The sequence below is a fragment of the Myxocyprinus asiaticus genome, chromosome 46 (genome assembly GCF_019703515.2).
Source record: "Myxocyprinus asiaticus isolate MX2 ecotype Aquarium Trade chromosome 46, UBuf_Myxa_2, whole genome shotgun sequence".
In the NCBI taxonomy this organism is placed as follows: Eukaryota; Metazoa; Chordata; class Actinopteri; order Cypriniformes; family Catostomidae; genus Myxocyprinus; species Myxocyprinus asiaticus.
The window spans coordinates 31,005,782-31,032,985 of record NC_059389.1 but is presented as its reverse complement, the minus strand read 5'-3'; the positions used below and the strand labels follow the sequence as shown (position 1 = coordinate 31,032,985).

Sequence of the window (27,204 nt, the reverse complement as noted above, 5' to 3'; positions counted from 1 at the left end):
CTGGGCTTCCATACCACCTCAGCAGTGCCACAAACTGATCACCTCCATGCCACGCTGAATTGAGTCAGTAATTAAAGCAAAAGGAGCCCCTACCAAGTATTGAGTACATATACAGTAAATGAACATACTTTCCAGAAGGCCAACAATTCACTAAAAATGTTTTTTTTATTGGTCTTATGATATATTCTAATTTGTTGAGATAGTGAATTGGTGGGTTTTTGTTAAATGTGAGCCAAAATCATCACAATTAAAAGAACCAAAGACTTAAACTACTTCAGTCTGTGTGCATTGAATTTATCTAATACACGAGTTTCACAATTTGAGTTGAATTAATGAAATAAATGAACTTTTCCACGACATTCTAATTTATTGAGATGCACCTGTATATACTTGTTTTTAATATAAAGTTGGGTTTTGTGTTGAAGACATAAGGACAAGACTTTCATTCAATGGTGACAAAAGACAAGGACAACAAACATCCAGACAAGAAAGATCAGAAAATTTATTACACACTTGCCTTCTTTAAAACATAAAGCAACAGAAATAAAGCAGGGGGAAATAAACTTTATATTTATATTTGTATCCAGACAGAATGTGTTATGATTCATTTTTAATTACTGTATAAATACTGTAACTACAACAAACATATCTCCAAAGACACAAATCATTATCGAATTTATATTTTTCATTTTGCATTTCTTAAAAATCTCACACAATTTTGTTGTTCCTTATTATGATTATATAGTTATCACACTTGAAATATTTAGTGTTGAATTTGATGCTAATGTAGAAATACTTTCAATAAAATGGACTTTGTTTCGATGGGTTTTATCTGAGAAAAAGATCAGCTTACTTTCTTATGCTCCTTCTGTTTAAATGAGCTCAACATCGTCTCATTTAGACAGTAATGGTTCACTACAAACCATGAGTGGGATAGGTTACCCAAAAATCTAAATTCTGCAATCTTTTACTCACCTCATGTTTTTTCAAACCTTTTGGAACACAAGATGTTAGGCAGAACGATAGCCTAAGTCACCCTTCACTGGCACTGCATCTTTTTTTGAAAGTGAATGGTGACTGAGGCTGTCATTCTGCCTTATATCTCCCTTTGTGGTCAACAGAAGAAAGTTATAAAGATATGGACCAACATAAACCACAGAACAACATGATTTGTCAAAGTGTTAAGTGTAAAAAGAGATTTTAAAGAAGTAAAACAGTGGCACTGGAACATGCCATCTGACACACTATCCATTTCAGCAATAATATTAGAATTATTTTATTTTCACAATAGAACCACAAAAGAACAAAAGAAGACCACCAGAAGTAAATTCTAGTAAAACCTAACCCTTCCCCGAGCTAAACCACCCCAAAAAAGACTGTGACTACAGACATATGTCAGGTGTTAACAAAAACCAAAGTCCCACTTGTTTACGGGGTGGACTCTTCACTCTTGTAGTTCGATGGAGGCACTGAATGAATGAAGCACCTACTAACACACCAGTGCACGGCAGTAAGGCATGAGGAACCAAAGCAAACTCAGACAGACTGAAAATACAATCAATCCCTTCATGTGATTAATCATGCTGCGCTCCATTTCATGCACCGCATAATACACTATAACATAAGATCTGTGCGTAACAATGTTATGAAGGTTTCACCCTCTATCAGATTGAAACAAAATACACAAACATAAATGAACACAGAGCCATTGGCAACGACAATGAGCAAACCCCAACAACCCTCTACATCAGTACTTTCCCTTGTTTCCATTGTATGAAAATTCAGAATTGTACAGAACTATGTTTGATGATAGGAGATGAGATACAAAGACAAAAAGACCTGATAGAATCAAAAGCCAAAAGATAATTTTTGTGTGATACTTTATATAAATAGATAAGGCTACACAAATCAACGGTCTGGTAAAGTCCTCCGAGCTGGAAGGGTTTGACTGAATCTCAGAACACCATCAGTTACGTAAGGCAGCCAACCTGTAACACAACATCAATATCATCATCGGTCACTTACACAGATAAACATGCGCACCATACACATCTGAACACACATATTTCATAATGAGCTATCAAAATGTGCAGGCATTTCAGTACAAGTATGAATGCATAAGTGAGCTCAGCTCTGAAACAGACAGCGACAGCTTTCTTTATTGATGATTTTATCTACTCAGGTCATCTGCATTGGACGTTTGTTTTCAACAGGACAATGGGCCTCATTCACTAATAACTGCATGGATTTTGCGTACTTCTACGCACAGGAAAAGTTTTCACGAATACACTTCTGAAATATTTACAACAGGTGCGTACGCACGTGAATTTGTTCTTACGCTCGTTCTAATGTTAATGAATCCGGATTATTCTCACTGAAGGACCGCGTGCATGAAGTTAGTAATTTGATCCAGGCTATATAGGACCATTTCACCAGCTGCATCCAAGCACATCAAACAGTATTTTAATTAGAGCATTTGTGCACTCTATCACTGAACACGCATGGGCAGATCCAGAACCCAGCTCAAGCAATAACGCACATCATTTTTGTTACTTTGAATAAGACTAAATATATATAACCACCGCAGCTCTACCATCGAAGAAAGCGTAACAGTCAACTGGGATAACTTGAGTCTTCTAAACCAATCATATCATGGAACTAACATCAATGAACCACATTCAGAGTTTGACGACAGTAAATCACCATTTGTGGATACCATTTAAAGGAAGGAGTAGAGCTGGAAAATGAATCCTACCAGTCGCAAAATTGTCTTTGAGTTCTCTTACAAAACAGCATTTTTTTTCATTGTAAACTCCACACATAGTTCGCTTCAGAATTATTTAATTTAAAACATTTTGAAGATTAGTGGACAGGATGTCAATTTATTAAGTTAGAAACTGTTTCCTCACAAAAACATTTATTCCGCATATTAAAGCATCTCATCCATTGACATCCATTCAAAATGAACAGCCTCTGTCTCCTTGCCAGTGTACTGCTTATTATTATTATTTTTTTGCTAACCTTGGAGCCTCTCCTTGGGGCTAAGCTCTGCAGGAATGTAGCCCTGTGATATACCGGTAGCTATTTTTGCAGGAAATTCAACAAAAAATGTTTTGTATATAGGCATGTAGTAGTGACAAGCCAGTGACTTATAATACTTCTCAAATGAAAGGCATTTCATCTCATTTGATTGTTTTAATCAAACACATTTTTTTTTTAATTTGGAAACTAATGGACTCAAACCAAAAGATTAGAGAAGTCTGGCATAAACTATATGACACTTGAGTTAAACAACAGACACAATACAGTACTACTTCAATCTATAATATAACTTTGATTTCAAATCTTAAATATTTGATTGTAGAATAATAAAGTAACAGAGGTAAAGTACCGTCTAGAGAGCAGGTCTTCTTTATCCTGTGAGCGTACGGATGTTTCTCCCAGTGATGCAGCTCCGGCTGGCAGCTGATTGAGTTGATCCACCACCTCCAGCCCGTTCTCCTCCGCTATCTGCAGAATCAGATCGTCCACCTGATCCTGTGGCGTGGTCAGTGTGGTTGCAGAGCTCATGGAGTCCTCCATCACCTGAACAAGACAAATCAGCACAAAAAAAAATGTTTGAGCACCAACACATTTTCAAAGACATGAGCACAAGAGTAAATCTCAGCACTTACCGAGGTGTGAACGTCAAGATTCTGAACCTGGGTCTCAAACTTGTCCATAACAGCCGAAACTTTCTGCAGGTCCATGGAGTTCAGAGCCTTATCCAGAGATTTAGTCACCTGTGTCATGTTTTTCGTCACCTTTTGAAATAAGAATAAAACACTATGAAGGCTATAGTACATCAGATTATTTGTTTCATATGGTTTTAATAAAATTATGATCATCAGAATGTAATAATTTAGTCATTGTCTCACCGCTTTCATAGTCACGGCTGTCTGAACCTTTGAGGCCACTGCATCCACACGAGATGCCATACGCAGCCAGTTTAGGCCCTCATTTTTCTTGCGTATGGCATTCTCTGCATACACTCGCGCACAATCCACATTCTTCTGCTGGAGTGCCTAGACATTTACACATAGAATTAGGGCTCATAACATGTGCGATGGAAAATAACAGCATTATGCACAATGTTTCAATGACCACAGCAAGGCGTTAGTGATGCTTCACATGATGTTCTGCACACAATCCTGCTGTAATGCTCTTCCTGAAGTTTGTGTCTTCTAAACAAATCTAGCAGAACCTTTTTTCAAAATGAAAATCTCACAAAAACGGTCAAGAACATGTCTGAATAATATTTCAACCCAAAATCAACAGAAAAAATAAATTATATTCTGCATAAAAAAAAGCCTATTTGAGATCATTTTTATGACAATTTATAAAAAACCCATTTGTCTTTAATTCTTCTGTGGAGCACAAATGAAGATATTTTATAAATTGTCTGAGCTGTTTTCCCATACAATGCAATTTGCTTTAAATTCAGGGTGTAACAATTAACTTATTTCATGATTTGCTTCAATTCACAATTCATTACTGAAGCTAGAAATGTTAAGATTAAAGTTTATATATATATATATATATATATATATATATATATGACACACACACAGGCGGCCAAAAGTTTGGAATAATGTACAGATTTTGCTGCTTCAGAAGGAAATTGGTACTTTAATTCACCAAAGTGGCATTCAACTGATCACAAAGTATAGTCAGGACATTACTGTAAAAAGCAGCACCATCACTATTTGAAAAAAGTCATTTTTTATCAAATCTAGACAGGCCCCATTTCCAGCAGCCATCACTCCAACACCTTATCCTTGAGTAATCATGATAATTGCTAATTTGGTAGTAGAAAATCACTTTCCATTATATCAAACACAGTTGAAAGCTATTTGGTTCGTTAAATGAATCAAAAATTGTGTTTGTTTTAGATTTGCCACATTATGCTATTGCATTGACTGGCATATCTTAAGGTCAATATTAGGTCAAAAATGGCAAAAAAGCTTTTTCTAGAAACTCGTCAGTCAATCATTGTTTTGAGGAATGAAGGCTATACAATGCTTGAAACTGCCAAAAAACTGAAGATTTCACACAAAGGTGTACACTACAGTCTTCAAAGACAAAGGACAGAAAGAGATGTCGAAGGCCAGATGTACATCTAAACAAGAGGATAAGTACATCAGGGACTCTAGTTTAAGAAATAGATCCATGAGAGCATGTCCTCAGCTGACTGCTTCATTGAATTCTACCTGCTCAACACCAGTTTCATGTTCAACAGTAAAGAGAAGACTCAGGGGTGCAGACCTTATGGGAAGAATTGCAAAGAAACACAGACATTGGACAACAGATAATTGGAAAAGAGTGTTATGGATCTTAACCCCATTGAGATTTTCTGAGATCAGCTAGACTATAAGGTGCGTGAGAAGTGCCCGACAAGACAGTCACATCTATGGCAAGTGCTACAGGAAGTATGGGGTGAAATGTCACCTGAGTATCTGGACAAACTGACAGCTAGAATGTCAAGGATCTACAAAGCTTTTTTGATGAGAACTCTTTGAAGTAGTTTAAGAAGTTCTGAAAGTTTTTTTTTCAAATTGTAAAAGTAATTTTTCATGTTATTAATGTCCTGACTATATATTGTGATCAGTTGAATGCCACTTTGGTGGATAAAAGTGTCAATTTCTTTTCATAAAAGCAAAATCTGTACATTATTCCAAACTTTTGGCCGCCAGTGTGTGTGCATGTGTATATATATCTCTAACTGTCACGGTGAAGAAAAGTTGCCACATTTTGATTGGACATCAGCTGAAACACATCCACTCCATGATCATTCACAAAACTGGTTATGTTAATTGCAGTTCTTTTTTATTTTTATTGTTTTTGGATTTTTCCCCTTTTTCACCCAATTTGGAATGCCCAATTCCCAATGCGCTCTAAGTCCTCGTGGTCGCGTAGTGATTCGCCTCAATCCTGGTGGCGGAGGAGGAATCCCAGCTGCCTCCGCGTCTGAGACCGCCAACCCGTGCATTTTATCACATGGCTTGTTCAGCGCATTGCCACGGAGACATAGCGTGTGTGGAGGCTTCACGCCATCCACCGTGGCATCCAAGCTCAACTCACCACACGCCCCACCGAGAACGAACCATATTATAGTGACCACGAGGAGGTTACCCAATGTGGCTCTATCCTCCTTAGCAACCGGGCCAATTTGGTTGCTTAGGAGGCCTGGCTGGAGTCACTCAGCACACCCTGGGATTTGAACTAACGAACACCATGGGTGGTAGCCAGTGTCTTTTACAATTGCAGTTCTTTCATTAACATAATAATTCATAAAAGTTGACCTATTAACATATAAATGAATGTATGGCTGATAGTTCAACTATTTCTTATCATATTTGGACTATGTGTTTAGCATATTGCCAAGAGTATTTTGAAAGTAAACAATGCATAGGCAAAACCTTAAAGACACGGTTCTAACTGTGAACCAGGGTTGCTGCAGTTTTTAAAATCAACTTTTTGAGGGCTTTCACACTGGCAATTTAGCCCGAAAAGAGCACAGTTCGCATGAAAAATTGGTAATTTGAAAGCTGTTTTGCGGACTAGGTGTCAGGGTTTTACCCTTAGTTTTGTCTTCCTGACTTTTGTGGCAGAGCTCTGAGACTCATGTCTTGTTAGTCTCTGTCTTGTGCCTAGATTCAGCCACTTTGGTTGGTTTGGTTTTATTTATTTTGGTGGCTGAGTCCAGGCACTTGTGTTTTGTCTCATGTGGTGTGATTTCATGTTTTGTCTGGTCTGTGTCATGTGTTGAGAATACATGGCTTGCCTTTTGGTTATGTCATTGAAAAATATTAGTAGACAAAAAAAAAAAAAAAAAAAAAAAGGGAGGCCAGCAGGGGGTACTCATCCTGTGGTCTGTGTGGGTCCTAATGCCCCAGTATAGGGATGGGGACACTATACTGTAAAAAGCACCGTCCTTCGGATGAGACGTTAAACCGAGGTCTTGACTCTCAGTGGTCATTAAAAATCCCAGGACACTTCTCGAAAAGAGTAGGGGTGTATCCCAGATGTCCTGGCCAAATTCCCCTCATTGGCCCTTATCAATCATGACCTCCTAATAATCCCCATCCATTAATTGTCTCTATAACTCTACTCTCTCCTCTCCACCAATAGCTGGTGTGTGGTGAGCGTACTGGCGCACTATGGCTGCCGTCGCATCATCCAGGTGGATGTTGCACACTGGTGGTGGTTAAGGAGAGTCCCCTGTTCACTGTGTAAAGCGCTTTGAGTGTAGTGTCAGAAAAGTACTATATAAATGTAACGTTCATTAATTTATTCTCGTGTTGTTGTTTTCTAGCATGAGTGCATGTTGATCTCGTGTCATTCTGGCAGCATGCACTCATGTCTATTGTTTGTGTTAGTCCGTGGTTTTGTTTTGTTTTCTCATTGCCACGCACTCCTCTGTCTTGAGTGATAACCCCGCCACCTTGTTTGCTCTGTTATCTTGTTATTAGTTCCACCTGCATCCCTTGTTACCCTCCTTGTTTGCTCTGTCTGGTGCCAGTTCGTTGTCATATTCTTACTTTCTTGATGTCTTGACAGTGTGGATGTTTTTTATTTATTTGGTTATTTATTTATTTGGTTAGGTCCCTGTTGGTCGTGTTCCCTGTTCTGTGGATGTTCTGTCGGTTCTCCTGCTCCAGCCCATCAACGTTCTTGTTGCCCTGGACTGTGTTTTCCCCCTTCGGGGTAGTTTTGTTTGTTTCTAGTTGGTTTTCTGTTATTTTTGTTAATAAAAGCCCATTATCATTATCCTGCATTTGGGTCCTCTCTCCTTGCTCCTAGCGAATCATGACACCTGGGAGTGGACCGTCGTACTGAACCCGAGACTACCTGTAGTAGGTGGTTTGAGCTTGGTTGCATTGGAAGCAACCTGTAAATTAAGACAGTATGTCCATACCAGAACAAACCCACACATATCAAAGTAAATCATGTGTTGAAGACTCTTACTTAGGCTGGGGCACACATTGAACAAGGCCTTAACACTGCTTATCAGTAAAATAGGATATCTGCAAGTTTAAAATACTCAAGAGATGTTTTCCACAAACTCACACATACTAGGACGATGTTATTGGATATAGACAATTTCTCAAAAATATCCCGATGCTGATAGTGAGACACATTGACAGACCCTGTCTGACAATGGACAATATCGGGAAAATGGCAAAACCATGGATCTGGGAAGTCACCAAATACACTATATTGCCAAAAGTATTCGCTCATCTGCCTTTAGACGCATATGAACTTAAGTGACATCCCATTCTTAATCCATAGGGTTTAATATGACGTCGGCCCACCCTTTGCAGCTATAACAGCTTCAACTCTTCTGGGAAGGCTTTCCACAAGGTTTAGGAGTGTGTTTATGGGAATTTTTGACCATTCTTTCAGAAGCACATTTGTGAGGTCAGACACTGATGTTGGATGAGAAGGCCTGGCTTGCAGTCTTCACTCTAATTCATCCCAAAGGTGCTCTATCGGGTTGAGGTCAGGTCTCTGTGCAGGCCAATCAAGTTCTTCCACACCAAACTCGCTCATCCATGTCTTTATGGACCTTGCTTTGTGCACTGGTGCGCAGTCATGTTGGAACAGGAAGGGGCCATCCCCAAACTGTTCCCACAAAGTTGGGAGCATGGAATTGTCCAAAATCTCTTGGTATGCTGAAGCATTCAGAGTTCCTTTCACTGGAACTAAGGGGCCAAGCCCAGCTCCTGAAAAACAACCCCACACCATAATCCCCCCTCCACCAAACTTCACAGTTGGCACAATGCAGTCAGACAAAGTACCGTTCTCCTGGCAACAGCCAAACCAGACTCATCCATCAGATTGCCAGATGGAGAAGCGTGATTCGTCACTCTAGAGAACGCGTCTCCACTGCTCTAGAGTCCAGTGGCGGCGTGCTTTACACCACTGCATCCGATGCTTTGCATTGCACTTGGTGATGTATGGCTTGGATGCAGCTGCTCGGCCATGGAAACCCATTCCATGAAGCTCTCTACGCACTGTTCTTGAGCTAATCTGAAGGCCACATGACTGTAGCAATTGACTCTGCAGAAAGTTGACGACCTCTGCGCACTATGCGCCTCAGCATCCTCTGACCCCGCTCTGTCATTTTATGTGGCCTACCACTTCGTGGATGAGTTGCTGTCATTCCCAATCGCTTCCACTTTGTTTTAATACCACTGACAGTTGACTGTGGAATATTTAGTAGCGAGGAAATTTCACGACTGGACTTGTTGCACAGCTGGCATCCTATCACAGTACCACGCTGGAATTCACTGAGCTCCTGAGAGTGGCCCATTCTTTCACAAATGTTTGTAGAAGCAGTCTGCATGCCTAGGTGCTTCATTTTATACACCTGTGGCCATAGAAGTGATTGGAACACCTGAATTCAATTATTTGGATGGGTGAGCGAATACTTTTGGCAATATAGTGTATATTAAACAGTAGCCCAGGGTGTGAGATTAGCACCCACCTCCCGCCAAATGCAACAAAGCTGAATCCAGGTCTTTATTCGCAAGCTCCTCGTAATTTATAATGGGTATTTCATCCACAGGTAATTTTTCTCATCAACCCGCAAAAGTGGTGGGTGACCTGTAAGACGTCTCGGAGTAACACATGACAAGAAACGCTGTTAGACACAAAGACACGTACTTGAAGAAACACACTTTATTATATTTTTAAGAACAGACAAAAGAAAATCCGACAGTACTCATGTCCGATTCGCTGCTTGTTCAAAACTGTGCAGTGGGAGCGTGTCTTGTGGAACAGGCACATGTAAAGTGTTCTCACTCTTTTTTTCTTTTTTAATTGTCTGAAAACTGTTTGCAAGAATAGTGCCTTCTATGCAAATGCTGCAAATAATCTCAGACCATCTCAGGAGGTGCTGTGAGTTTAGTTCGCTTTATTTCCACAGAGAAGTTTGCGCTTACGCATTGTGAAAGCAACTGTACAGGTTCACTAATATGTATCTTTGTATTAAAGAAACAAAGATTAAAGTGATTAAATAATACAGTAATACAAGACCATGTTCACCTTGAACCTAAAATGGAATCCTATTTTCTTTTCTTTAGGCAGCATTAACTGTATTAACGAAATGTAATAAACACAAATCCGATAAGAACACACATTTGGCAGCATTATTTTGGGAACACAAAGGAATTTATTAGGCTTACAAGTGATATGAAAACTGGTGTTTTCTATTCGTTTAAGCACAGACTGAGTGAGGTAACAAACTGCTTTCACTGTTTTAAGTAGAACTTTCCAGAGGCAACCTAATGGTTTATTTCAATTATTATCATTATTTTTAGTATCTTTACATTTATAATTGTCTTTAGTTCTGAATTAGTAATTTTCCCAGTGGTCGTAGATGGATACTTGCGTGATGGCAAATGGGACCGTTGGAGACTGTAAATGTTTGGATTTGGGAAGGTGATTATATACGGGGTTTTTTTATCCCTTCGTTATTTTAATTGCTTTTTTTGTTTAGTTTAAAGTGCAATTTGAATTTAGAAATATCTTCTAAGTTTTTCGTGTTTTAGTAAATAAATTTCAATTTTAAAGCAAAATCAATAAACCAAAAATATTCACTGAACCTTGGCAGGGGGGTTGACGATGTAATCAGATATTGCGATATTGTTTCAATAAAGTAATGGGGTGGGATAGACAGAGGCTGCAAGTGTCCATATTGAATTAAATCCCAGATGCAGTTTACTGTGCAACAAAAATGCCAATAACACCAGAAAAACTTTGAAGATTCAATGCTAATTTAATGCCGGGACAGAGAAATTTACTTGCCCGAACGGACAACTAGCCTGATCAAAATGTCAATAATGAAAAAATAACAAAATATTTGTGATATTCCCTAAGCCTTTATTACAAAGTTCATATTCTTATTCTACTGTTGAAAATAATTCAGAGCGGGTATTTTTAAAGCTGCACAGTGAAGACCAGTAGTAGTTTTATGTGGCATTCCATTCTGAATGTTTACTTGAATACCTGAAACTACTGTTAAAAACTTTTAAAGCTGATAAAAAAAAAGCACAGCTTTCTTCATTTGTATTTTTTTATTTCTATTCATTGCTGGTTTTTATTGTTATTTTATTACTGGATGTTTACTAGTCTTGTATAATTACTTGAGAACTTGAAACAGTTCTTAGTTCTAACATAAATATTAAATTAGTTAGTGTTATTATTTGTTGTGGTATTGACACTGATATCAAGAATTGACAAATTTCACTACCGACTACTGAAATTTTGGAATTGTGACACTATATATTATGCATGGTAGATCTTGCTGTGATAACATGATGAAAAAGTAGATCTCATTCTGTAGAAGTGTGAGCACCCCTGCTGTAAACTGTGGTGATGGAGGCTTTTCTTTATTTGAAGACTATACGTAACATAATATAAATACCATCTGTCAACAGCCTCCTACCCCACCCAGCAGTTTACATTTCTGAAGGAGAGAATAGAGTTGATTTCATACTATTAGGTTGGGCACCTGTCGTAATTTTAGAAAACATACAACAGAATTTTGACATGTTACATCTGCATTTAACTTACTTAAATGTTTTTTTTTTTGCTCTCCCAACAAGTAAAATTTTTACTTTTAACTTTAAAAAAAGTTAATGAACAATTTACTTATCCGAAGAACAAGCACATGACAAGGCTTAATGTCGAGTCCTGAATTCAGTGTCTCCAAGTATTTCCTACACCCAACTTCAGTCCGTCGCTGCTGTAGGTCAAGAAGAGCTAATAAAACTTGTTAAAGCATCAGAAGCAACAACATGTATGCTAGACCCTATACCCAATAAGTTACTGAACAGGTGTTTCCTGTTATCTCAGAACCTCTTTTCAATATTATTATTAACTAATCACTATATTTAGGACATGTACCCAGACCTTTCAAAATGGCGGTTTTCAAAATAGCTTATCAAGAAACAACAGCTTGATCCTGGAGAGTTGACTAATTACATATTGATCTCAAATCACCCATTTATGTCGAAAATACTAGAAAAAGTAGTGTCCTCCCAACTAAGTTTTAATCAATGCTAACTCAAAGGTTGTGAGCTTGAATCTAGGCAGGAGTGACACACTGCTTCTGTGACTTTCAATAAAACCACTCTATGCTTTTAACATCACATATTCTGCTGTGTTACCTTTTTCACTTTAGCTTGTTCTGCTTTAGAGTCTTTCTCTGCTTTTTTGGCCAGTCGCTCCAACTGCTTTGACGTAAACTGATGAAAATGAGGTAAAATATAAAACAACAAAGATAACATAAGACTGACATTACTACAACATCCATACTTAAAGCCATGAGAGAAATGTAAATATATTTACCTTTAGCTGGAACAGTGTGTCTGTTGGGGAGGAAAACAACAGTAATAACAATAATCATTAATTAATCTCAGGCATTGACATTACCATGACAAATCAACTACATGAGCATGACAAGCCTAGATTAACATATATATATATATATATATATATATATATATATATATATATATATGTATATCTAAAACAATATCTATGTAGTGTAAGTCTATCATCAATATCTAATTTAAATGGCATTATTGTAACATACATTCTATCAATAATTAAATAGAACTCATTCACATGATCATGACACGCCTAGTTTAACAGGATATGTTCATATACATTTATATATTTTTGATACGCTCGGCAGTAAACGATTTAATAAATTATCAATTCAGGACATACTGCTATATATAAAATGTCAGTTATTCTGAGATGTATTTCGTTAACATCGAACATTATAAAATCACAAGACAATGTTCCTACCGTCCATTATGTTGTTATTTTAGGGTTTTTATTAAGTTTGGAGGATTATTTTGATATTTTCCCTCAGAATTTGTTTGTTTATTTGTCTCCTCTCGCGCTTTTGCTCTTTTCCTTGTTCAGGCGTTCACCGTAATGACGTCACATATGTTGTACTTCCTTTCAGAAATTCTCTCATAGCGCCACCAACAGGCACTTATGCGTCACAACAGCTGGTAAAGCTGTATAACATTTATGTCTTTTATTCCAAATCTTAACTTTATTATTTTCTTTACTGATCATCAGAAATCTACGGAGCCCCGCTTGGTACCCATAGAAGAAAAATAAACGATAACAGCAAATCCGTGCCCTCGTTTTTGCAATTCCCCTCAGTTTATAATCCTTACTCTCAGATTTGTAACTGACCACTCAATTTTGCAATCCGTACCCACAGATTCATAAACCGTAGGCTAGTATTAAGTTGAATACATCAGATTGTGTTAACTGCATGCTTAAATTGATTCTTTATCATTTGGAGCGGGGATGGGGTAGCACAGACAACGATTTGATAAGAATCGTTTGTCTGTGATATTTTAATACTCTCCCTTGAGTTTTTATAGCCAGGAGCACTACCCTTACGTGTTAGCAAAATTCTTTTGGCTTCCATCCACCTTGAGCTCTGATTATTTATTCCTTACCCCATAGGATGGACAGATTTGTTCTACTTCAACATTACTTTGACTTGGGTCTTGAATATGACGAAATCCTTCATATTTTAAGTGTTAAACACAGGATTATCATCAGCATGAAGACAATTTAAAAAATCCTAAATAGAAATGGACTATTTCGCTGAACATTTTTTGACAACTTATTTGATGTTATTCAGTTTATTAGGGAGGAGCTGAGCTCCAAGAAAAATTGAAGGTACGGTTTACAAATCTGAGAGCACGGATTTATTAATTAATAAATGTTAATAGTGTTAATTTACGGAGGCATATTATTACAAACACACACGCACACACACACACACACACACACACACAAATGAGGATAAAATTATCTTAAAAATACTTTTAAATAACCTTCTCTGAATTTCTTTAGTTTCTATAATGTTTTATTAAGTTAAAAATACACAGAATTATGTATTAGTGGGGCAGTGGTGGCTTAGCAGTTAAGGCTCTGGATTACTGATCAGAAGGTTGGAGGTTCAAGCCCCAGCACTGCCAAGATGCCACTGTTCGGCCCTTGAGCAAGCCCCTTGACCCTATCCACTCCAGGGACACCATATCATGGCTGACCCTGCACTCTGACCCCAGTTTAGCTGGGATATGTGAAAAAAAGAATATCACTGTATATGTGCAAATGTATAATGTGTGATAAATAAATACAATTATTAATTATTAGTCTTTTTTTGCTTTCTTGTGAAATATCTAAGAATCATTAAAACCTATATTAAATATAATTGTATTTTGTCTTACTGCACTGGCATATTTTTTATTTATTTTTTTGTAAATATTTATTGTTTATTACAAGTGAAAAATAAAATATATATATATACTGTTTATTTTACTGTAAGATACATTCTGTGAAAACTCTACAGCAGGTGGCGGTAATGCGAATCGACTTGAGTCGAGGAAGACAGAAAGAAACTGCAGTGGAAGGGCCCATTTTACAAAGGGGCCTCAGTTTGTTCCTGGGAGGGAGCAGATGCCCTAACCACGCCCCTACCCTAAACCTAACCAGGCGGAGTATCCTGCCAGGAACAACCAGAGGCACCTTTCTCCCATCGCGAGTGGAAGGACATGATGGCGGCTTCCATGCGACTCGGGCAGCAAGGCGTTTTCATCGCTCTTAGATTAATAAAACAAAATAAGTTGATTACACAGAATAAATTAATAACGCAGAATAAATGTCAGTGGACCTCGAGCTGGAATGGAAGTGGGTTGAGACACTTATTTCAGTCGCCGTCAGTGTATGGTGAGTGTTTTAAATGCTGTCACAGAAGGACACAAGAGTCCTCACATTTACTTGATTAATAACACAACTCGCCAGTTTAGCACTGTTTATCATAATCACTGCTCATGTGAAGAATAATGTGTTCTGTAAAAAGTGCTGTGGTGATACCATGGTATGGTGATGGTATCTGATGTTACCATGATTTCCATATTCTTATAGTATTTACCTAAAATTACAAGGTACATGAAGAATACCATGAGATTACCACTGTACTTGTCTAAAAGAATTGAAATAACATGGTATTTTTGTGAGTGTTGTCAAAATGTTGTTCTTGTTACTGTTTTTTGCATATACCATTCTTGAGTCTGCAAATCACAAATGCACTTATGCCAGACTTTTGCTAAACAAACCATCAATATGAATGTTTTGTTTTAACTAGAGTAATAATGACTGCTGAGTCAAAGTTAGTTGCTTGACATTTTTAATGTTCCAAATTTTTGAGTGATTACCTCTATGTATTGGTATTGCAAAGCCACCAGTTTTTAATATTTATTTTACTTGGTTTAACCACGACGGCCATCTTTGTGTCATGGCACACGATACATTTTGGTTATACAGCTGTTTACAGAAACCTCAATATCTCGGCTCAGGATGGTCCTAGCTCCTTGGAACAAAAACTGATCTCTAGAGCAGTGGTTCAACCAGGGGGCCGGGACCCACTAGGGGACCTCAGCACACTTCCTAGAGGGCCTCAAGATGACTTAAAATTAATTTAAAATAAAAAATATTAAAATAATATAACTTAATTAATATGCTAAAAAATACTTCAAGATGTATGCTCACAAATTATAAACAGACTCTTTCTGAAACTTCTAGAATCAAAAATGATCCATGATTAATTATTTTAATCAGACACGTCTAGTTTTGGACGAGGGGGCCATCAAATATTGTTCTGGACAGTGGGAGGCCTTGGAGTCAAAAAGGTTGAAAACCACTGCTCTAGAGCACATTACAAGGTACATGTACATGTATAGACATTTTGCACATTCTTGTTCTTTAGACTTAGAACTTAAGTCCTAATGTAATGCTCAAAGTTCCACTTTTAGGGTCAGTTTATAATGGGAAGGTTTCGAGTCTCAGTCTTATTATTTTTAGGTGGTACCTAAGTAAGTGTGCGTACAGAACATTTCAGGTTTGAGACTTCTATTATTATTATTTTTGTATGGGTGCAAGAATTTCAGGTTGAATATCTCTGGTGGGAGACCAGATAGGAACCTGATATTCACAGGAATAAGTCCTCTATAGTAGCATTCAGCTGTAGAAATTGAGTTTGAGATTCCACTGGTTACAGAGCTAGGGCTAGTAGAAATCTGGGGAAGAGCCTACTTTATTCATGCATTTTGAGAAATGAACAGATGTAATATAAGCATAACAAATAACAAAAATGAATAGTATTTTACAGTAATTATGTTTATGATTGACATACAATAACTTATGCTTGTCTAAATTGTTACTGCTTTTAATATTGGCAACAGTGAAGCATGATCTATCACAGGGTTCTTCAAAAAGTTCATAAACAAAAGTTTAGTTTTAAGTAATCTTAATGAATTTTATGTGGAGTTTAAAAATTGTGTGAACTGAGGCCAAAATGGTGTGTGGTGGCAGGAGCATCTGGAACTCACACTGTCTGTGTCTGCACACAACATCAGAACATCAAGCTGATGGTTGAGTCAGCAAAGCTAAAAGTGGACTACAAGGACCTGCTGGAACTTCTAGTCTGTGACATAAACAGTTATGACTGCATGCTCCACAAGTGTGACCAGTGTCCAGGTATAGAGGCCTTACTGCAGATGTTTGAAAAGTCAGACAAAGGTGGCACACTTCCTGATAACATCACTTTTAAGCAGTGGGTTATGACTGACAGAGCAGATATGATCACTGTCATTCTACCTAGGGATGAATTCTCTGTTTCTCTTGCTGAGAAACTCAGTGCGTTAAAGACACACCATTGGTTGAGGACATCAGTGTGGAAAACTGTGATGTTTTTGTAAAATTCTTCCACCCACCTGGACCAAGAACATCATTCATAATGTCTGCTGAGGACAAAGTGTGGGTTCCCATGAACAATGTTCTCGGAAATCTGACACCTGCCGAATTGACTACTTTCTCCGGACGCTCCCACAACATTTCAGAGAGACTGAGTGAGGAAATCTCACAGCTTCTGATAAAACATGTACATGTAAACATGTCAAATACTGTTCATTTTTGTTATTTTTATGCTTATTTTACTATAAAAGACCTCTGTTCGGTCGGGAAAGGAGGAAGCTGGGAACCGGCTGAGCAGTCAACAAAGTTTTGATGATACAAATGAACTTTAACATAACATAAAAGACACATACAAACATAACTCCGTGTGTCTCTCACTCTCTCTCTCTCACTGGCGTCTCTGGCTCCCCTTTATCTCTCTCTCCAGCTGATTAGGTGACTCGGCGTTGGCAGTGCACCCTCACGGCCTGGCCAAGCCCTCCTCCTCATCACACTCCTCCACCGCCCGGGGAACCTCCGGCTTGACGTACTCCCCTCCCTTCCTGGAGGGGAGGTGTTGCCCTTCCGGCCATCCTTCTGCCGGCAGGTCTTCTCTGCCTCCTTGGACCCTGGGCGAGGGGAGGGGAGGGAGAGGGAAAGAGTGAGGGGGAGAGAGAGAGAGAAAAGCTGGCTCGCTGTTCCAAACATGCCGTCCACTGGTCCTCAGCTGCTCCGCCCCCTGGCGGACGGCAACGGCTCCTCCACCCCTTGGCGGACAGCAGCGGCTCCTCCGCGACCCGGTGGACGGCAGCGGGTCCTCCGTCCCCTGGTGGCCAGTGACGGCTTCTCCGTCTCCTGGCGGACGGCAGCGGCGAGTTCTCCCGCACAGCGTGCTCTTCCTCCTTCCTGAGTTTCGGCACCAAATGTAAAAGACCTCTGTTCGGTCGGGAAAGGAGGAAGCTGAGAACCGGCTGAGCAGTAAACATAAAGTTTTAATGATACAACTGAACTTCAACATAACATAAAATACACACAAACATAACTCTGTGTGTCTCTCTCTCTATTTCTCTCCCGCTGATTAGGTGACTCAGCGCCGGCAGTGCACCCTCACGGCCCGGCCACGGCCTCCTCCTCTTCACAATTACATCTGTTCATTTCTCAAAATGCATGAAAAAGTAGGCTTTTCCCCAGATTTCTACTAGCCTTACAGCAGAATGCTACTATAGAGTACTTATTTCTGTGAAAATTTCAGGTTCCTATCTGGTCCTCCACCAGAGATATTCAACCCAGAAGTGAGGGGAATTAAAAAATTTGCACTTTCTTGCCCCCATAAAAAAAATTAGATGTTATGCATGCACACTATACTTACCTAGGTACCACCTAAAAAAATTAAGACTGCGACTCGAACCCTTCCCATTATAAATTCACCCTAAAAGTGGAACTTTGAGCAATCTTGAGCATTACATTAGGACTTAAGTTCAAAGTCTAAAGAACAAAATTGTGCAAAATGTATATATATGTACATGTACCTTGTAATGTGCTCTAGACCAGTGTTTCCCAACCACTGTGCCGTGGCACACTAGTGTGCCGTGAAAGATTGTCAGGTGGAAAATGATCAAATTCCACAAAATAAATAAATGCATGAAAAAAAAAATATTTCAGGGACCCAGACTCCTTACCTTTTGGAGAAATTTGCTGTTTTGAAACCATAATCGGTCACTTTTGTGATTGTGAAGAGCAATGATTAATGAGCAAAAGTGACTGATATTTATACGTGTTAAGGGTCTTTCACATGACTCATGTCGGCGCTGCAGAATACATTGAAGTATGTATAAATGAAGTGACGCCTCTTTACACCAAAGTGTTTTTTCACACACAGGTTTTTGCTTCAGCAATAATGTCTTTGAGAGTACTAAGCAACAAGAAATATTTAAAAACTGTCCAAATTTGTGAAGAGAAATTGAATGTCTCATAATTTCTTTTAATTAAATATTACCTTATCGTTTACGAATATCAGAGACCCCAGTTATTGAACTAATTTAAATTCACCAAGAAAATGCTTAGACCTAAACATAAATGAGTACTTTTATTACTTTCTGCTATCAAAGCAACTGCAAGATTTTTTTTCTCTCTTCCAAATACATGTTTTCAATGTTTATTGTGCACATCTCCCGCTTTTTTACGTGGCAAACTCGTAAAATCGCCCCTTTGTGACGCTTTCTGCAACTCTTGTCTTGGGTTGCAATGGTATAAGATTTTCACAGTATGATAACCGTCTCAGAAAATATCACGGTTTCACGGTATCATGGTATATGTTATTACACGATTATTATTTTCAGTTACAATGACCCTTAAAGGAGTGAAAACAGAAGGTGTTTTTTTTTTTTTTTTTTTGGTTGAACAAATGCTTTATTATAATTGAAACTTGAAACCATTTTTTTGAGTATGTGTAAACAAAAGTCTCCCTTTTGAAATAAAAAAAATAAATAGAATAAATAAGAAAGCTAACAATTATAATAATAAACTGAATTAAAAACATGATTAAAAAATAGCATGTAACAATAACATGTTATATAACTAAAGCATGTTAGTTTACATGTTTACATTAGATGGACTAACCCTGCTCCTAATAATATTTAATTTCATAAAACACTATTCTACTACACTGATAATTCCAAGCTTTACCTTCAAGTCAGAATCAACAGCAGTAGCTCGATTGAAAATCTCTAAGTGTCTTGAGGATATTAAGTGTCGGATGGTGAATAACTTCCTTCAGCTGAACAAAATTAAAATTTATTATCATAGGCTTCCACTGCTGGACTTGGTAACCAGTTAGGTCCTTTATCTGCCAACGTACATAACTTTGCTAAAAATCCTGTTGTCATTTTTGACTCTTCTTTGAATTTTGACAAGCAGGTCAGTGCCGTTATAAAAGGTAGTTTCTGTCACCAGAGAACCATTGTCAAAGCTAAACCCTTTCTCTCTCTGGGAAAAAAAAAATCATAGGAATCATAATTTATGCACTGATTAAATCTCTTTATTTTGGTCTGTCTCAGGGGCCGTTTACACGACAACGTTTTCAACTAAAAACGGAAAACTTTTTATGCGTTTTGGCTGTTCGTTTACACAACAAAGGTGTTTTGGGGCCTGAAAACTCAAACATTTGAAAACGGGTTTCAAAGTGCAAGTTTTTGAAAACGATGCCGGTATCCTCTCCGTGTAAACGTACCCTAAGAGGAGCCAAGAAAAGTGACCACATCTCTTTTGAGCTAGCCTCCTTTAATTGGTTATCAGTCAAGTTTAGGATTAATTTTAAGATTCTGCTTTTAAAATGTTAAATTTCTGCTCTTAGGCAGAAATGTGAAGCTTATACTTTTATAAAACCACTTACAGTAATTCTTCTTTTAAAACTCATATTATTTGAGTTGTAAATTTGTTTAAATCTTTAAATTTTTATGGTGGTTTTAGTGTTTGACATTACATTGTGATGGCAATGAAGTTGTAAAATTGGCTATAACTTTACACGGAAAAGGTTGGTAAGCAGTTTTATAACACTAAAATCATGTTAACATGCATATTGTTTATGTCTTGTGGCTAGACTTTTGAAACATTGAGTATTTTAATATTAACGGTTCGGCCACTTTCACTTCGATTGTAAGTGCCTCTCTGGAACACACATTTTTGCTTTTTTCTTTAAAGAAAAGGAGGGGCAAGTCAAAATACATTTTTGTGGTTATCAATATTATACAAATGCTGAGCTTAACTTGTACTGAATCTGGAATATTCCTTTAAGGCCCTGCATGGACTTGATTCGCAATATCAGAATCAGAATTTATTGCCAAGTATGCTTACGCATACAAGGAATTTGTCTTGGTGACAGGAGCTTCGAGTGTACAACAATACAAAAACAGTAACAAAAACAGCAGCAAGACATAGATAATAATAAAAAATAAAAAATAGTTATACACATACAGTGGTGTGAAAAAGTGTTTGCCCCCTTCCTGATTTCTTATTTTTTTGCATGTTTGTCACACTTAAATGTTTCAGATCATCAAACAAGTTTAAATATTAGTCAAAGATAACACAAGTAAACACAAAATGCAGTTTTTAAATGAAGGTTGTTATTATTAAGGGAAAACAAAATCCAAACCTACATGGCCCTGTGTGAAAAAGTGATTGCCCCCTAAACCTAATAACTGGTTGGGCCACCCTTAGCAGCAACAACTGCAATCAAGCGTTTGCGATAACTTGCAATGAGTCTTTTACAGCGCTGTGGAGGAATTTTGGCCCACTCATCTTTGCAGAATTGTTATAATTCAGCCACATTGGAGGGTTTTCGAGCATGAACTGCCTTTTTAAGGTCATGCCACAGCATCTCAATAGGATTCAGGTCAGGACTTTGACTAGGCCACTCCAAAGTCTTCATTTTGTTTTTCTTCAGCCATTCAGAGGTGGACTTGCTGGTGTGTTTTGGATCATTTTCCTGCTGCAGAACCCAAGTTCGCTTCAGCTTGAGGTCACGAACAGATGGCCGGACATTCTCCTTCAAGATTTTTTGGTAGACAGCAGAATTCATGGTTCCATTTATCACAGCAAGTCTTCCAGGTCCTGAAGCAGCAAAACAGCCCCAGACCATCACACTACCACCACCATATTTTACTGTTGGTATGATGTTCTTTTTCTGAAATGCGGTGTTACTTTTAAACCAGATGTAATGGGACACACACCTTCCAAAAAGTTCAACTTTTGTCTCGTCAGTCCACAGAATATTTTCCCAAAAGTCTTGGGGATCATCAAGATGTTTTCTGGCAAAAATGAGACGAGCCTTAATGTTCTTTTTGCTCAGCAGTGGTTTTCGTCTTGGAACTCTGCCATGCAGGCCATTTTTGCCCAGTATCTTTCTTATGGTGGAGTCATGAACACTGACCTTAACTGAGGCAAGTGAGGCCTGTAGTTCTTTGGATGTTGTTGTGGGGTCTTTTGTGACCTCTTGGATGAGTCGTCGCTGCGCTCTTGGGGTAATTTTGGTCGGCCGGCCACTCCTGGGAAGGTTCACCACTGTTCCATGTTTTCGCCATTTGTGGATAATGGCTCTCACTGTGGTTCTCTGGAGTTCCAAAGCTTTAGAAATGGCTTTATAACCTTTTCCAGACTGATAGATCTCAATTACTTTCTTTCTCATTTGTTCCTGAATTTCTTTGGATCTCGGCATGATGTCTAGCTTTTGAAGATCTTTTGGTCTACTTCACTTTGTCAGGCAGGTCCTATTTAAGTGATTTCTTGATTGAGAACAGGTGTGGCAGTAATCAGGCCTGGGTGTGGCTAGAGAAATTGAACTCAGGTGTGATAAACCACAGTTAAGTTATGTTTTAACAGGTGGGGCAAACACTTTGTGCCTTTTTCATAATGGAGTCAATGTGTGTCTCCCACTTCAGGTCCTGTGAGATGGTAGTGCCCAGGAACCTGAATGGCTCCACTGCTGCCACAGTGCTGTTTAGAATGGTGAGGGGGGGTCAGTGTTGGGGTGTTCCTCCTAAAGTCCACAATCATCTCCACCGTTTTGAGCATGTTCAGCTCAAGGTTGTTTTGACTGCACCAGACAGCCAGCTGTTCAACCTCCCTTCTGTATGCAGACTCATCGTCATCTCGGATGAGGCCAGTGACTTCAGGAGCTTGACAGAGGGGTTCTTGGCGATGCAGTCATTGGTGTAGAGGGAGAAGAGTAGTGGGGGGAGCACACATCCCTGGGGGGCACCAGTGCTGATTGTACAGGAGCTGGAAGTGAGTTTCCCCTGTCTCACAAGCTGATGCCTGTCCGTCAGAAAGCTGGTAATCCACTGACAGATAGACATGGGAACAGAGAGTTGGTGTAATTTATTCTGGAGTATAGCTGGGATGATGGTATTGAAAGCCGAACTGAAGTCCACAAAAAGGATCCTTGCATATGTCCCTGGTCTGTCCAGATGTTGCAGGATATGATGCAATCCCATGTTGACTGCATCATCCACAGACCTGTTTGCTTGATAAGCAAATTGAAGGGGATCTAGAAAGGGTCCAGTGATGTTCTTCAGGTGGGCCAACACCAGTCTCTCAAATGATTTCATGACCACAGACGTCAGGGCGACAGGTCTGTAGTCATGAAGTCCTGTGATTTTTTTGGTTTCTTTGGGACACGAATAATGATTGAGCGTTTGAAGCAGCATGGGACTTCACACTGCTCCATTGATCTGTTGAAGATCTGTGTGAAGATGGGGGCCAGCTGGTTAGCACAGGATCGAAGACACGCTGATGAGACGCAATCTGGGCCTGAAGCTTTCCTCGTCTATTGTTTCCAAAAGACGCGGCTCACATCATCTTCACAGATCTTAAGTGCAGGTTGAGTAGCAGGAGGGGGGAGAAGGGGGGTTGCAGGAGGTGTTGGTGTTTGTGTGAAGTGAAGGTCAGAGTGGGTTGGGGTGTGAGATTGGAAATTTCAAATCTACAGTAGAACACATTCAGGTTGTCAGCCAGTTGTTGGTCCACCACAGGGTTGGGGGTAGGAGTCCTGTAATTTGTGAGTTGTTTCATGAAACTCCACAATGATGCAGGGTTGTTAGCTGAAAACTTGTTTTTCAGTTTCTCAGAGTATCTTCTTTTAGCCTCTCTGATTTCCTTGTTCAGTATATCAGCCATATTCTGCCCTCATGTTGCTTCGGTCAAGCGATCAACTCTTTTTATCTGTTCCCTGCTTTAGGTGTAAATCTAAAGGGAATCTAGCTTTTACTGTCATTGTCCCAAAGCTCTGGAATAGTCTTCCTTTTCACATTAGGTCCCTGTCCTCTGTTCAAATGTTTAAATACAGCCTGAAGGCCCATCTACTGTATATTCTTTAGTCTTTGACACAATTTGAGGTTGTAATGGATGTTAGAAAATACAAGTCTAAGTATTCTTAACTGTGTATATATATATATTATGGGTGTAACGGTTCTCGGTAAAAAAACGAACCGTACGGTTCGCCAACCACAGTTCGGTAAGCCTTTACTCCGCTTTGCTCATCTCTAGTTTAATAACGCATCTGGATCACACAGTTTGGTGAAGAAAATAAAGCACCAAATAGACGTACGCAGTTGTAACCTCCGCTAATGCACCTGTATGGCTCTGTAGATGGACACACTCCACCTGTCTTAGAGGTCCGCAACCCGACCCGGGCCCGACGAGACCCTAGAACCCGACGGGTTTCGGGCTGGGTTCGGGTCAGTTTTTCCATGTAGGACTTCAGGGTTGGGTTGGGGTATGTAATTAATGAAAAAAAAAATGGCCTACCGAACTTGTTTCACACGTGCTCTCACTCACAGACACATGCGAATGGACGAGTTAGGGGCCGTTAACACCAAACGTGTATTTGTGCTGTTTTCTCATTGTTTTCCTATGCAAACACATGCTGGACGAATGTCTTTGACTGTTGCGCGGTGGCTCGCTGTTTCTTCAGCATCTCGCGCAGGACAGGCACTTTAACACTGTGTCAAGTTAAAAAGAACTTAAAATTTTCAAAAACACATGTCAAGACACCTGCGCTTTGTTTCATTCTTTACACTGCGTCTACATTGTTTGTTTTTTTAACGCAGTTGTCACAAAGATTCAACATTCTGAACAAGTTCAGGCTGCATAGAGGGGACTGTTGCGTTGTTTAATACCATTCCAGATTGTTCTGCACCAAGTGAAGTTTCAGCGCATAAAAGGAAAATCATTGTTTTTTTTTTGTTCTGCTCTAGTGTACTGAGGGGCTGCCGTGCCTTGTTAAAACTGTATGTTTACTGTTTCAATACTGTTACGAATGTTGCCTGTATGCTTACATAAAATACAGCCTATTGCAACAGTACTTGCTAGGAGAAGAAATTATAAAGATAGTGAGTGATTTCGGGTTCGGTTCGGGTTTATAATCTGACGGTATCGTTCGGGCATGTAGGGTCTCTGGTATGGGTCGGGTTTCATTATCAGACCCATGCAGACCTCTAGCCTGTGTTTCACTTGGGTCAACTTTCTACAGAGAGAAGCTGTCCTATTAACTGTTAGTATGTTAAATCAGTTGATAACATCACAGTTCTGCACGTGTTAATTGGCAAAACGGCAAGCTGATAAAACAAGCCGCAAGAGAGAAGCCCCTGCATCATTTAAGTCTCCTGTTTGGAAACTTTTTCATTTATGCAGTCAATTACAACAACGATGGTCAAAAAATGTTTACAAAACAGGCACTGTTTGCAGACATTGCTTGACGCGAGTGCCATATACTGGTAATGCATCGATTTTTGATTATTTATTTACGCTGACATCACCCGTGGATATATAGTGCGCGGTGCGCACAGAGACGCTGGTGAGCCTGAAACTGCACACAGACACAATCTCTTACGTCTTTAAACAGGCACTTTGTGCTAGTTTGGACAGACATGAAACAAGAACTAATGTGCTTGGGGTGTTCATTGCCAGAGTTATGTTGCCCTTACTTCACTTATGAAGATGTGGGATTTCCGTGAATTGCTAAAATACTTGAGTCGCGTTACGATATCCATTCTCGTATTAATTTTAATAGCAAATTTATTTCTTCTATAGTGATGTACAGATTCTGAACGTTGAATATACATTGAGTTGAGTTTGAAATGCACTTTATGTTGATGCATGTAGCGTAACAGTGGCGGGCAGTACATTAAATGTCTAGGCCTTCAGTGTGATTCATGCCATTAAGAAAACACAGTTTCACAATGAATAAGACACCCTTTGGTTATCATACATTATGTCGCAGCTAACTAATAATACCAATTGACATTTTAAAAACACGTCCACGCACGAAAGCCAGAACTTGAAACGACACTTAATGCTCAAGCAAGCCTAATTTTAACTGCAGCATGACTGTTTTGTGAAATGAAAATCTCACAAACAGACATTCAAAAATCATAATTTTTCATATGAATCTACCAAGGAGGTCTATTATACCTGGAAAAATCTATCTAATAATATTTGTGATTTAAATGTTGCTTGCAATAAATTTTGTTTCGTCAGGGTACACGGTTATGCTGCGTCCCATTCAAGTTGGTTGTGGGATATTCCTACTTGATATCTCCGACCATAAATGCATTACATTCCCTGATACTCGGAAGATGACGTTTAAGGAAACAAAACTGCAACGCTCCCGTTAGCTTAGCAGGGGTTTGTCTCTCATTAGAGATGTCTCCTAGCAACCCAATTGATAAACAATGCTGCAGCGCTAGCATTTGTGCTTTAGGTGTACGATTATCAAAAGAGTTTATAATGTTTCAGCAGGCATTTGTTAAACAAACTTTAATATCATGTAATGTGGAAACAAACTCATTTATCGACATTAAATTAAAGTGAATGTTTATCACTTACTTTGTATATCTCCCTGAGTGACGACATGTTTGTGTGACATCATGCCCCTGCATCTCGGTGAAATCAGAGTTGAGAATTTCTGCACGAGCCTACAAGTTATAATTCTGACTTCAAGATGCTTTTCATTGCACTTTTCCTAGTAGGAAGTTGTAAAATCCGACTTTCCGAGTACATACACATATACATGCATACACACACACACACACACACACACATATATGTGGAGTCAACGCAAAAAGAAACAAAAATGGCACCCAGCTTCCTCAGATAATAGAGTACCTGAGCCGTGAGTCAGTCCACTAATATAAGAAACATCATATGGCTTACTCCAATGTATTTATAAAGGAGAGTGCCTGTTTTGAACAAGTAAATACTTTGCGACCATTCTTCGTTTCTGTTCTCAGTTTGGCCGGGAACATCAATGCAAAGGTGATCTTCTGTTGGTGTAAGAGTTTCTTACATTGCTTGAACCGATGGCATTTCTCTCTTGTCGAATTCGCAAAGTCCGGGAACAAGAAAATATTATGGTTCTTCCAAGAAAGCTTCCTTTTACTCCTTGCCTGGCACAACACGAGATCTTTATCAGATGATTTCAGAAATTTGGCCAGAATGGATCGAGGCCTATCTCCCTCAGCAGATCTGCGAGCAGGGACTCTGTGAGCTCGCTCGATTTCCAGTTTATGGCCTGTTATGTCGAGCAGACTCGGGAAAAACTCGTCCAGGAATTTCACCATATCTCTGCCCTTCCTGCTCAGGAATTCCAACTATTCGTATGTTATTCCTTCGGCTCATATTTTCGAAATATTCCAGTTTTTCTGAAATTAATTCCAAATCTGTTTTGGACACGGGCGGATTAGCGGATATTTCCCTTTCCGATGACTCGATAATCGATTCGTTTTTCAACTTCTGTCACTCTTGTAAACAACTCAGAGAATTTTGTTTCCATCACCATAATCGATCGACGTATTGCAGCGAGATCCTCCAAGTCAGCAAGAACCTTCGTCA

General features: G+C 39.0%; 2 protein-coding genes across 4 annotated transcripts in view; one reads left to right on the top strand and one right to left on the bottom strand.

Moving 5' to 3' along the window:
• Positions 1-478: 478 nt before the first annotated feature.
• On the bottom strand, positions 479-13,005 carry chmp1a (charged multivesicular body protein 1A). The gene is made up of 7 exons (XM_051689476.1): positions 12,862-13,005; positions 12,397-12,416; positions 12,216-12,293; positions 3,918-4,064; positions 3,675-3,803; positions 3,392-3,585; positions 479-1,988 (listed from the first exon to the last, which is right to left on the bottom strand). Exons 1-7 carry the CDS (start codon positions 12,866-12,868, stop codon positions 1,967-1,969), a joined length of 597 nt encoding a protein of 198 aa, XP_051545436.1. The 5' UTR covers positions 12,869-13,005; the 3' UTR covers positions 479-1,966.
• A 1,613-nt stretch (positions 13,006-14,618) lies between these two features.
• Positions 14,619-27,204, top strand: part of pdhx (pyruvate dehydrogenase complex component X) — a 49,219-nt gene continuing 36,633 nt past the window's right edge. For 2 of the 3 annotated variants that reach the window (XM_051689461.1, XM_051689460.1), the window contains exon 1: positions 14,619-14,814. In XM_051689461.1, the coding sequence (XP_051545421.1) occupies positions 14,640-14,814 (175 nt within the window). In that variant the 5' untranslated portion in view covers positions 14,619-14,639. Of the gene's footprint in view, positions 14,815-17,974; positions 17,994-27,204 lie in introns of those variants that run through there. The other variant, XM_051689462.1, reaches the window with a different exon arrangement.